Source organism: Mizuhopecten yessoensis, unplaced genomic scaffold (genome assembly GCF_002113885.1).
Source record: "Mizuhopecten yessoensis strain PY_sf001 unplaced genomic scaffold, ASM211388v2 scaffold3627, whole genome shotgun sequence".
NCBI classification, from domain to species: Eukaryota; Metazoa; Mollusca; class Bivalvia; order Pectinida; family Pectinidae; genus Mizuhopecten; species Mizuhopecten yessoensis.
The window spans coordinates 1,238,056-1,250,207 of NW_018405139.1; the positions used below are offsets into that span (position 1 = coordinate 1,238,056).

Here is a 12,152-nt window from a genome sequence, read left to right on the forward strand (position 1 = left end):
TTTGAATATTACATGTTAATAACTTGATTGGAATTATAACCTTGAGTTGACAGTTTGATACTTTGAAAATTTTGAGCCAGCCCTACCCCCAAGGGCTGTAGGGTGGGGCTCAAGGGAGTCAGTGTGCTAAAATTTCTTCATTTTCCTTGTTTAGAATCAGAGGTGCTAGTTTCAAATCCTTTTTAGTCTGAAATCTGTATGCTTGATATTGAATAAGGTGGTTTTATTGTTTTTTGTCACTTTGAATAATATTTCTGTTCATGTTAAAAACAAAAATCAACTCTCTGTATAAATATATCAGGTGACCGTTAAGGCCCATGGGCCTCTTGTTTCATATTTTTTTCTCATTTACTCCAAAAAAGTTTTGTTTTTTTGTAATAGAAAATTGATGTAATATTTTTTACATGTATTTTATAGTGTCCCAATAATGAGAACAAAGTAAAAACATTTTTAACAAATTACCATTTAATGGATTAAATCAAGCTTTTATCTGGATTTTAAATCGATCATCCGTTAATCATTGACTAGTTGAAGTTTTTGGATTTTTTTCAACTATTAATTAGTTTAAGGCAAAACATGGATTTGACATCAATTCTGAGGAGGTTATTATTAATTTTCTTAATGTTGATAGTGGACAGTTTCCAGATTTCTTAATTTGATCAGTTCATTATCAGACATCAATTTCCTAATGCTGGTCTGTTGACCTCCAGAATTTAATCAGTGTTGTCCATCGCTCAGCATTTGAGCACTTGCCCTACTCCACAAGTCAGTTATTACCCATTTATCTATTTTCCGAAGTCTCTTCTTAAATATATTTCAAAGGTGGAAAATTTAATTTTTGTTCAAAGTGGTCCTTTGAAATCGCCTTTGTTATATTAAACTGAAAATTGTTTTGTCTCTTTATTGCCAAATGTTAGAATTTCTTTAGAAAAAATATTGTTTGGTGATTGTTGTTGTGGACATTTTCTGATCTTTCTTTGAATTTTGTTTTGTTTTCAGTTTGATGAGGAAGGAGAGGAAGAGGTAATTGACTTATTACGATTCCAACTATAAAATTACCTAGTAATTAAAATGAAACAATCAAAAAGCTTTCGAAAAAAACGTTTCTTATGTACAAAACTGGAAGAAATTCATTCATAAATATTTCTTTTTTAATAGCATTCAAGTTACAATTTGGTCAAAGTCTTGACATCTTTCATTAACTGTTTATAATTTGTGCATGTTATATGGATCTTGCAAAAGTAAAATTTTCAAATATAATTTTCATTCTACATTTTGATACAAGTTCAATAATTAAAACTTTATCACATGTTCATAAGATCTAGCCTGAACATGTAACTCAAAATGCAAGAAAATGCGTACCTCTCCTGGCTATTATTTACTGGCATTCTCTTTCCTTAATGCCTTTTTTGTTTGCATGGCTCTTATCATGGTAGTATTCCCTTGCCTTAATGTTGTCAGTGATGCTGATAGGCAATTAATATACAAAAGTGGTTGGATGGTGGTACAATGTATTCTGAAATCTTTTCAATAATTAAGTGATCAATGGTTTTATATTTGAGGGAGGAGCTTAAGGGGTATACAAGCATTAATGAGGAAATTAGAAATTGCCTGGTAAAGTTTGATGCTGAGTGTTAAAGTTTAGACATATTTCCATATTTCCTACTTTGTATCATGGGAAGGTGTAGTTCTCTGAGCATAACAAAGTTATTTTGACTTGGAAAAAGAATTCCAATACTGTAGTATGGCGTTGCACATATCTTTGTGTGCATTGCTGTGTATGTTCATGTAACTTTCAGTGAAAACTAGTCTTTCATATTCATGTAAAATTTGTTGTAAAAAAAAGGAATAAACTTCAATCCTCAAATTCCTGTAGGAAAGCAGTGTTAAAACTTGTATACTTAAATTCGTGTGTGAAAGCAGTGTTAAAAGCTTCTCCTGCATGCTAGTGACTGACTGCCATTTGTCTCTGTAGGATGGAGAGGAGGGAGATTATGATGAGGACGCAGACCCTGATTATAACCCACAGGTAAATTGATGTGACCTCTCTTGTGTCATATGCACATGCTTCCGTGCATGTGCATAACATACACACAGGTAAATTAATATACCTACTATGGCACTCGATGGTTGTTCTCCGCATGGTGAATGGTGTTTGTGATGTAGACGGAACCTCGCAGGTTGGTAATATCCGATGTTATATGGACTGGTTCGCAAAAAAATCTTTTAAACGATCATTTTTTCTCTCAAACACAAACACTTGTTGTTAAGTAGTGTTATTATTATTTAGCTGTGTTTTCAAAAGCCCTTCACTTTACTTTGATCAGTTTGTAGAAGGATCTTCCACATGAAAATTGTGATTAATTTACATCGAGACACAGGTGATATAGAGGATGCAAAATGTGTGCGAGATACTGATATTTGATAATTCATGCAAATACAAAGTGGTCATTAAGATCAAGGTATTACATGTATATTTTTTATCTGTATGCTGTCGTTAGGTTATCTGATTTTTTTCTTCGCTACTCGCATCATGTTTGTTTAAATTAATAAATAAACAAGTCACCATGGCCCTAAATGACCACAGTTGTCGATGGGCCGTTAAACCCAAACAAACAAACACACATGCAAGAAAGGATGTAGAAGTGCAGTGAATTGAATGAGATGTCCTCTTTAGTGTTTCATATTAACTAGTCTGTTGTACAGATATCTGTTAAACTTTTCATCAGTATTTATACATAAGAGTAATTAGAAAAAGATGTATATACATATCATGATTTACAATTGATGTCTATAACTATATAGCCCCATATAGCATACACGGAAATTGCTCTTGTATTATCACCTCAACTTAAGGTCATTACTTGCTCCTTTTGAAGTAAAGTCCTTGTCTGTAGAGTAATTTAGGGGGGAGGGGGATATCAGTGTTAGCTCCCACTCACATGCATCAATAATCCATCACTGATTGAAACAAACACACATATCTACAGTAATGTTACTGTTTTAGTAGACTGAAAAGACTGCTCTAATTATTTCAATACAATTTACATTCAATCTGAAATTTTGCACTGTATGGCAAATGTATTGGAACGAGCACTATTACCAACCTCTTGAGAATTGGTCTACATCAGCGGGTATCCTCAATCTTGTTGTGTTATATATTCTGCATGGGGAGAGCTTAGGCTGGCACCGTTGTTGATATTGTGTATGATGTAGATGTATGTACCCTGCACAGATCTTGAACAGCCCATCAATATGTAGTGTGCTCCTGGTGTGTGGTTTAAAATGTGTTCAATGTACATTGGACATTACATTTAAGAGTGAGAAACATCAGACACCCTAACAAGTAACTTTTTCAGCTTTTGAAAACAAAATTCATCTGTTAGTTGATCACAATTTCTGCACCATTCGCATGCTTCTAATATTTATTTAAGAGTTATCTTCTATATTCTATATTGTTCATTGGGTTTGGTAAGCTGATCTATTTCACAAACAACTATGCTTCGCTTGCACACAATTGCGGTCCAGGTGAGCTTTGCAGGCCCTGTGGGGCCTCTTGTTAATGTTATGTGAACAGTATATTTCAAAGTGTTTTTGTTTTTTTGTTTTTTTGTAAATCTCTGAAAAGCATAGCAATGAAGTAGGGGAGCATTCTGTTTTGGTGTTTGCTTGATATCTTTACACTATCAGATATATACAGATTTATTTTAAATCTTGAAGCACATTGATTTAAAACCTTGTTTCAGCGCCCTCAGTGGGAGTGTGATATACACAGGACTCACTCTGTGTCTCCAGACAGCTGGAGAAAGCAGTGTTCATTTGCATTTTCGGTTTGTTTCAACTCATCCCATGAACTTTTGATTTTTGTATCGTCCCAACCACCTATAAAAAACTGAATGTCTGTCCCACTCTGTTGATTTCAAAACCTCAAGTATTATACAGTGTATTGAGATAAAGCACAAGTTTTAAAACCTGGTGAACAATATACAGGAGAACACTAATCAATATCACAGTAGATTTGAAAGTTAAATGATGAGGAAATGGGATTAATGATAGGTTTTATTATAGCCCACAAAACTTTTCCAATAAAATATGAAAAGGGTTTTAATAGGTTTAACTTAGTCCTGTTGACCGATTGTAGGTTATCATTTAAATGGGATGAGATGGAAGGAATTTTAAAGATCTAATTTTGAATACATATTGTTGATAAATATTTTCAGGGAAGGATCATGGTTTAGTTAAATATTTAGATAAAACAGGATATAATGAGATGCTCTATTTATAAAGATGATACTTGAGACTTTGAAATGAAGCATCCATGTTTATAATCCTGATATTCCTTTAAAAAGTGTAATTTTTTGTAGAAAAAATGTTTTAACTCGTTTTTATTACTTGCGTATAGACCAACCTTTAAAATAAGGAGTTGTCTCCCCTGACCCACATTTAATCTTAATTTCTTTTCAGTTCTAATTGTCATTTATTGAATGTTTTTCCATGTAACTTTTAATGTTCAAATAATTGACACTGCACTTTGCACATACATGTTTATACACTGAGCTGTGTGTTTGTGTGCAGTGTTCACTTAAGTAAAAACTTGGCACTAAAATAACCAAATAACATCAATATAATTTTGATATTCCATGATTTGTTTAAGATAGAATAGCAGTTCATTGTCACTGTTATGTTCCTTGAAACTAGTTGTGCCATTGTATTTCCTACAATAGTCAACTTACAACGGAAAGGCAATGAGTTTTAATTATACATTTAAAAAGGTAGAAGGGCACCGACTTTTAGTTGTGCAAGTATGGGCACTGACATTCAGGGCACAAGTTTGGGGAAAATAAAAACCTGTACAAATATAATAAAGCCATAAACAAAGAACAAGCATTTAATGGTTTACTTTACGTATGAAAAACATTGAGCTAGACTAAAATTTATGTTCTCTTGATTTGAAAGTGACACGGAACCTTCCTAATGTTGAATGTTAACATGACACTGGAACTTCCTGATCATACGTGAAAAGACAAAGTTTTACTGGATTCATACAAAAGAAATGATTCAATAAGTAATTAAAAGGATGATGGGGGTCCCTGAAATAATATAAGTGCAGAATTGATGATTGAATATTTGATGTGATTTAATTTGGTGCACTGAACACAACATTTCACAATGATGGCTGTAGGTCTTCTTATCCTTCTGCTTGTCATGTTGATGTCAGGTTTTTTGTCTCCCTGAAGGCCATCAGATCTGTTGGGGGTTGGTAGAGTGCAGTGCTAGGGTTTTCTTGTCGAACAGCTTTGACAGTTGTTCATCGATGCGTAACAGTGCGGTTGATGTGACCCGGCTCTCTGTCATGCCACAGTTAATGAGTACTACCGCCTCCTTTAACAATACCTGCATGAATTTGTCCATTCATTGTGTGCAGTCACCTTGTAATTGTCAACACCAGATTTGTATTGTGTGAATGATGAGATTTCAGATTTGTACAACTGAGTGAATGTGTAAAATGCATGCAACATTAAGTTGATTTAATATTAATTTGTATGCTATTAATTATAGGATTGAATTTAAAAAAAAAAAAGGACTTGGTTTTTAATGGTGTAATTGAAGATCTATATATGTGAGACTTGGTCAGCATACATAACATGTCGCAGTTCTTTTAATTTTGTGAAGCCAGATAACCATGAATAAACAGAAATATTACATCATTCTTTAAACCTGCCATGTCATTTTCTTTTTATAGGTGTTGATAAAAGGCTTCTCAAGTAACCTCATCTCTGTTTCTTTGCAGGCTGATTCTCAAAAACCAGAAGAGTGCAAACAACAGTGATTTATAACAGTGCAAAACAGAAATAAACAAAACACTCCAGGATTCTTCAGATGAATTTTCTGAAAGTACTGAGAGAAAAAAACTAAACAATTTATACAAACAGTTATGTGAAAGAAAAAACTCTTCTGTGATGCAAGATTGCGCTAGTTTTGAAGAACTGTTAATGACCTTTGCTAGTACTGAATGACCTTCACCTGTGTTGAACTTGACCTTGGCTGATTTTTTTGGTGTGTTGTGGCTGGCGTATCAGCCGTCTGTGCTGTCATGAACTGCTCCTCTATGACCCACCTTGCCTCACATATTAGCCTGTACATGTCTCCCCAGAACGGTTTATTCTGTGTTTATTTAATTTTTGCATATCTTGTCTCTACCACTTTATTTTTCCCAATGACGGTAAAATTATTGTATGTATTTCATTATCTTTTTGTTGTTTCTATAAGTTGTGAACACAGAGTAGCTAACACTTTTTGAAGGGATTAATTAGAAGTAACTTTCTGTGAAGGTAAAGACAAGAATAAAAACACTTGTAAGTCGTCCGTGATTGTGTGAAAATTACAAAATTGTTTATCAACTTCCTGATATAAATGTGATATGATATTTCAATATATTTCGTTGAAATAGCTGCAAAAAATATATATGTCGGGACTGGAGGTAATGACGACTTAAAAATATACAAATAAAATGTTGGTGTATAGATCTTATCAAATCATGTATTTTCTTACATAACTCATTCAAATCAGGTGAGATGACAAATCTACCTATGTAGTTATTGTGCGTAAGACATTATGATTATTTTAGTGAAGATTTTGCTGTATTGTTGGATATAGTCATATGAAGTTGTCCCCAGTTCTTTGTAACTGTGTTACAGCTAAGTATTATGGAATGGAAGGTTAAGTACACACACTTCTTAACTCCTTCACCCCTGAAGACACATTTGAACACTCCAAATTCAAAGGTTGGAATAGTTCATTATGAAACTTCAGGGTTGAAGGAGTTAATAGCTGTTTTTATACATATTAAGAAGAATTGGATCTCGTGTGCTTAAATTAAATGTTCTTATTTGAAAAACAAATCATTTTACTCCTGTTATTGTAGCATGCCCAGTACTACTGAAGTATCTAGGGTTATTCAAAAATAAATTGTACAGCAAGGGTTCACAGTTATTCAGAGACTCCATCAACTGAAAAAATACAAGGGCTATGTTTTGAAATATTTATGTATATAATTTACTGTCGGATTTTAAGATGAGTATGCATTTATCCTTAACATTTTTTGATCCTCTGGCAAAAATTTGCCTGGATCCTGTAAATTTCGAAACAACACAATTCCTTTCCCTGCTATACAATAAATTCTGGAATAGCCCTCTACTTGATAATTATTGCTCCTTTGTTCTTTTGTTCCGATAGTGTACGCAGTATGTAGGCATACACTGATGTGCTTGTTTGATATAAAACATTGATCATGTTCAAAAGGGTCTTTGACACTACATCATTCATGCATTGATTTTTTTTTTATATGTATATATAAATGGCGATTTTACTTTCTTCAAAATTTCAAGCTTTTTTGAAAATCAAGTATTAGAAAATTTAATGTGTTTAATTCCGAGGAAATCACATGTAAAAATGGCCCACAGCCATTACTTGCCTTACTGTCGGTCATTAAATCTCCAACTTCAGCTGTCATCTTTCCTCTAATCTTTCCCGTGAATAGATTTATATTTATGACCACAATACATTTGCTTTTAACGGATATCTGCATGAATGTTGTACAGTAAAAACAAGAGGAACATCACATCGTTGTCTCCTTTTAGAATATTTAGAATATTTATGCAAGATTTCCGCTTTAATATGTCTTCAAATTTTAATTCCCTTGAAACAAAATGATAACGAAACGAAAAATTGTATTTGTCAGGGGGGTTTCATTCTTAGTTGGTGATTTGCTCAGTCTATTCATACACACACTTTAAGTAAATGCAGATTTCTACAATATATTCTGTTTCACCAAGAGATGTTTAATTAGTCGGTACTCTCCCGTTTGGTTGTTAAGCTGGCATTTCGAAAATTTAGTACATCGTGCATGTTGTTAAATTATGATTTCTCTGTTCTGACTGCTATTGTTTTCCATCCGAAATTTTGATTTCAGTTTATTAGTAGTAATAAAATGAATGAACTCGTGAAATTTTAGTGGTATCAGTTCTGCTATGAAATCTAAAAAAAAAAAAAAAAAAAAATTGTTACAGCTTTGTTCAGTGAGGTACATGTTTTTTTTGTGATATTTTAAGTGGTAAAATATATTTGATGTTTGTTGATGGAAACTGTAAAAGACAAAATTGCACACAAGTGATTGGGACCAGCAGACTTTGTACACTGATCAGAATTTTAAAGAGAATGAAGACTTGCAAACAATAGACATCCAATGTATGTGGTGTTTAATTACTGATTCAAATGTACACTAGATGATTGAAAGCTTGGTGCATCCTAATACAATAAGGGCTGTTCCAGAATTACCTGGAGGGGAGGGGTGGGAGACCCCCTTTTTTGAACCCCCACCAACAAAAAAACATTTGTGATTTACTAGAAGGAATCGGATCCTGCTTTAACACAACCAATCTTAATGTATTGATACAGGTGCCCCCCAACTCCCCCTTAGGATAAATTATGGAATAGCCCCTATGGTATTAGAAAATAACTGTACCCTGTCTGGAAGCTTTACAAGTAAGGCATGGTATGTTTTCATCAGTACCCGTCCCGGTTTTTGCAGTAGCTGTTTAACCGTTTTTGAGCTCATTATTTATAAAGTCTAAGACAGTATTGATTAGATATGGATACAAAGGGCATTTGTTTGCATAATGATATTGCTTATTAAACATTACAAAACAATTTATGTGATTGAGGAAATTGTACTATATTAAAAGCACATTGACATTGTCATGGGAATAATTTTTGCATCATAAAGTTCCTTACTTATCATATAATCATCTTGTTAACCTTATTCAGATCTATCTGGAGATTTACTGCACAGTCTTGTGTGTTTTGTCTTCAACTGCAGAAATCCTATTTCTTAATGTAATTTTAGCAAAGAATTTCAAATAATTTGTAAATATACTTCAGTTGAATAACACAGTCCAGGTACAACCGTCTGGCCAGGTTGATCATGTAAAACTTTACTGTATTTTACCTCTGCTATGCTCTCCACAGTACAGGTAGTTTCAGAGATATTTTGTTTTACCTCAATATTCCGCTTCCAGTACTGATGAATTTAAAAATGGGGGAGAGGGGGATTTGTTACTGTTGAACATATCGTAAATAAACACAGCTTGGAGTAAAAACATGCGTCTTGCAGTCTTAAGATATGTTGCTAGCCGAGTTTGATGTGGCAAGACGTTTTCGATGCATATTGTTGACTTTTCCTACCATATTTTACTGGAGGAGATCCAGTATTTGATCTAGCAATTAGATACTAAGATAGGTGTAGAACAAGAGCTCAAACAACAAAATAGTTCTGAAATAAAATTTAAAAAAATGTTTTCATGTGGTAATTGTAAACAAAAGAATGACAGTGTGTTGACCAGATGTCTTAAATCTGGAAAAAAGGAGAAATGGGAATTCAGATTATCTTCATGGAGAGAGAATAATGAGAACAAAGCTGATAAAAAAGGATTTCTGATTATTGTTGTAGTATTAATAGGTAGGCACACTATTTGGTGACTTCCTTGTTTTATAGTCAAATTATTACCTAGTTGCCATTTTCCCACTAATCACTGTTTACGTGTCTCATACATGCATACATTTATACATCATCACTCTTCACAGCTGAAGTGGGATTGACAGAAGCTACGGCTTTTGTCAATTCCAATGTACTATCAAGCTTTTGGGGATAAGTGTGCAGAATCTTTGGAAGTGAAGAGTAGGTTAGCAGTTAAGAACATTTAAAAGTGATTTTTTAAATTTATCTCCCCAAGTTACAATGATGTGTGATAAGACACTTGTACTTTCTGTAAATATACAAATGTAATGTATTCGGTTTTTTCGTTTCATCATTTTCATTCAGCATTTTTTTTATATATATAATATATAACACATCAACTGATCTGATCATCAGGGAATATCATTTGTAACAATGAAAGCCTCCAATCTTAACAATTAATGAATGTGTGTTCTAGTGACAGTGACCTATAGTAATAGTCCTGCAGAGTTCTGTGTCTAAATTTCAGTATACATGACTGACAGGTAGCTTTGAGCGATATATTATATATATTTACAAAACTCACAAATTTTATTATTTTGAAATTTTTTGAAGATTCTTTTTTTAATATTTTGAATTAATATAGGACAATTGGAAATGTTAGGTGTCTGGACAAAACCCAATATAATTCTGAGAAGCTGACCTCTGACTTCGGTGGCCAAGTGGTTAAGGCGTCCGACATTCTGCTACCACTAGCCTTCCACCATTGGGTCTCAGGTTCGAGGCCTACGTGGGGCAGTCGCCAGGTACTGACCACAGGTCGGTGTTTTTTCTCCGTTTACTCCGGCTTTCCTCCACCACCAAAACCTGGCACGTCCTGAAATGACCATAGCTGTTAACAGGACGTACAACACATACAAACAAACAAACCTCTGACTTGGTTCCACAGTATATTATTCCATGTTAAATGGAACCAGGTATTCATTTAAAGGTAAACATTTTCTTTTCTCTAAATTTTGTGTTAATTGGAACCAGGTCATCGTTAGCAATATATAAACAAAAACTTTATTCTGAACCTATTGGTCTCTGACAACAGTGTTTGATTGGGACAGTTGTCACTGGAAATACTGATAATGAGGACAGGCTACACAGCTTATGGTTGGCAGTCAGAGAGCTATATTATCTATAAAGTGTTGCTGATAAGCAAAAGTCAATGAAATGCTTGTTTTAAATCAGTGTTCAAATATAGCATGTTATCTACACTGAAATCTTGTTGTGTTGCTTAGTAATGTGCATCTGGCAGTTATCAGTTTGATGATGACAGGTTACAATGTGTACAACTATTTAATATTTTGAAAATCAAATCAAATGAGTTGTTTATTAATTTGATATTTGGGGTAGGATGTTTTCTGGGTACAATGTTGTGAATTGTATCACTTAAGGTTTCTGGCCATTATTACATTAAAATATCAAAACACTCAACTGATTAGTTGTTTTTTTCGTCACAACCAAGAAAATTACAATTTTGTTCATTGTTTGCATGTGGTCTCGCCCAATGCAGTATAGGAGAAAGAATGGAGAATTATACCACTTCTGGATAGTGTGAATGATACTTCATCACAAGACATAATGTTACGTCAACATTAGATAGTGTGAATAATTACTTCACTACAAGACGGCGTACCATGTTACGTCATCGCTTGACGGTGTTAATATTGTTCCGACTCGTGCATGTTGCGTTACCATTAGATAGTGTGAATCATTGTGTAACCACTAGGCCATGTGAATAATTACGTCGCTACGAGACGGCGAACCGTGTTACGTCGCCGCTTGACGGTGTTAATATTGTTAAGACTCTTGCATGTTACGTTGACAGTGTTAATATTGTTACGTCATCACAAGACATCGTGAATCATAACATAATCACTAGACGGTGAATCCTTTTACGTCGTCAGATAATGTGAATCATGTTTATGTCACCAGTGGACTCGGAACCATGTTGCGTCATCACTTGACAGTGTGAATCGTGTTATGTCACCAGTGGACTCGGCCCAGTATGGTTATGATATTGATTGGACAGTTTTCTCATTTAACTCAAGATAGTGACATTTACCAAATAAGCCATGTTACGTCATCACTAGACTGTGAATCATGTTAGGTCATCACTAGACTGAATCATGTTACGCCATCACTAGACTGAATCATGTTACGTCATCACTAGACTGTGAATCATGTTACGTCATCACTAGACTGAATCATGGTACGTCATCACTAGACTGAATCATGTTACGTCATCATTAGACTGAAGTATGGTTATGATATTGATTGGACAGTTTTCTCATTTAACTCAAGATAACATTTACCAAATTAGCCATGTTACGTCATCACTAGACTGTGAATCATGTTACGTCATCACTTGACTGAATCATGGTACGTCGTCACTAGAATGAATCATGTCACTACATCACTAGACTGAATCATGTTATGTCATCACTAGACTGAATCGTGGTACGTCATCACTAGACTGAATCATGGTACGTCATCACTAGAATGAATCATGTTACTACATCACTAGACTGAATCATGTTACACCATCACTAGACTGAATCATGTTACGTCATCACTAGACTGAATCATG

At 34.1% G+C, this 12,152-nt stretch overlaps 1 protein-coding gene across 4 annotated transcripts in view; it reads left to right on the forward strand.

Moving 5' to 3' along the window:
- Positions 1-8,766, forward strand: part of LOC110447859 (nucleosome assembly protein 1-like 1) — a 24,591-nt gene extending 15,825 nt beyond the window's left edge. For 3 of the 4 annotated variants that reach the window (XM_021493809.1, XM_021493811.1, XM_021493810.1), the window contains exons 14-16: positions 1,000-1,023; positions 1,976-2,029; positions 5,792-8,766. In XM_021493809.1, coding sequence (XP_021349484.1) covers positions 1,000-1,023; positions 1,976-2,029; positions 5,792-5,830 — 117 coding nt within the window. In that variant the 3' untranslated portion in view covers positions 5,831-8,766. Of the gene's footprint in view, positions 1-999; positions 1,024-1,975; positions 2,098-5,791 lie in introns of all 4 variants that reach the window. The other variant, XR_002462645.1, reaches the window with a different exon arrangement.
- Positions 8,767-12,152: the final 3,386 nt, after the last annotated feature.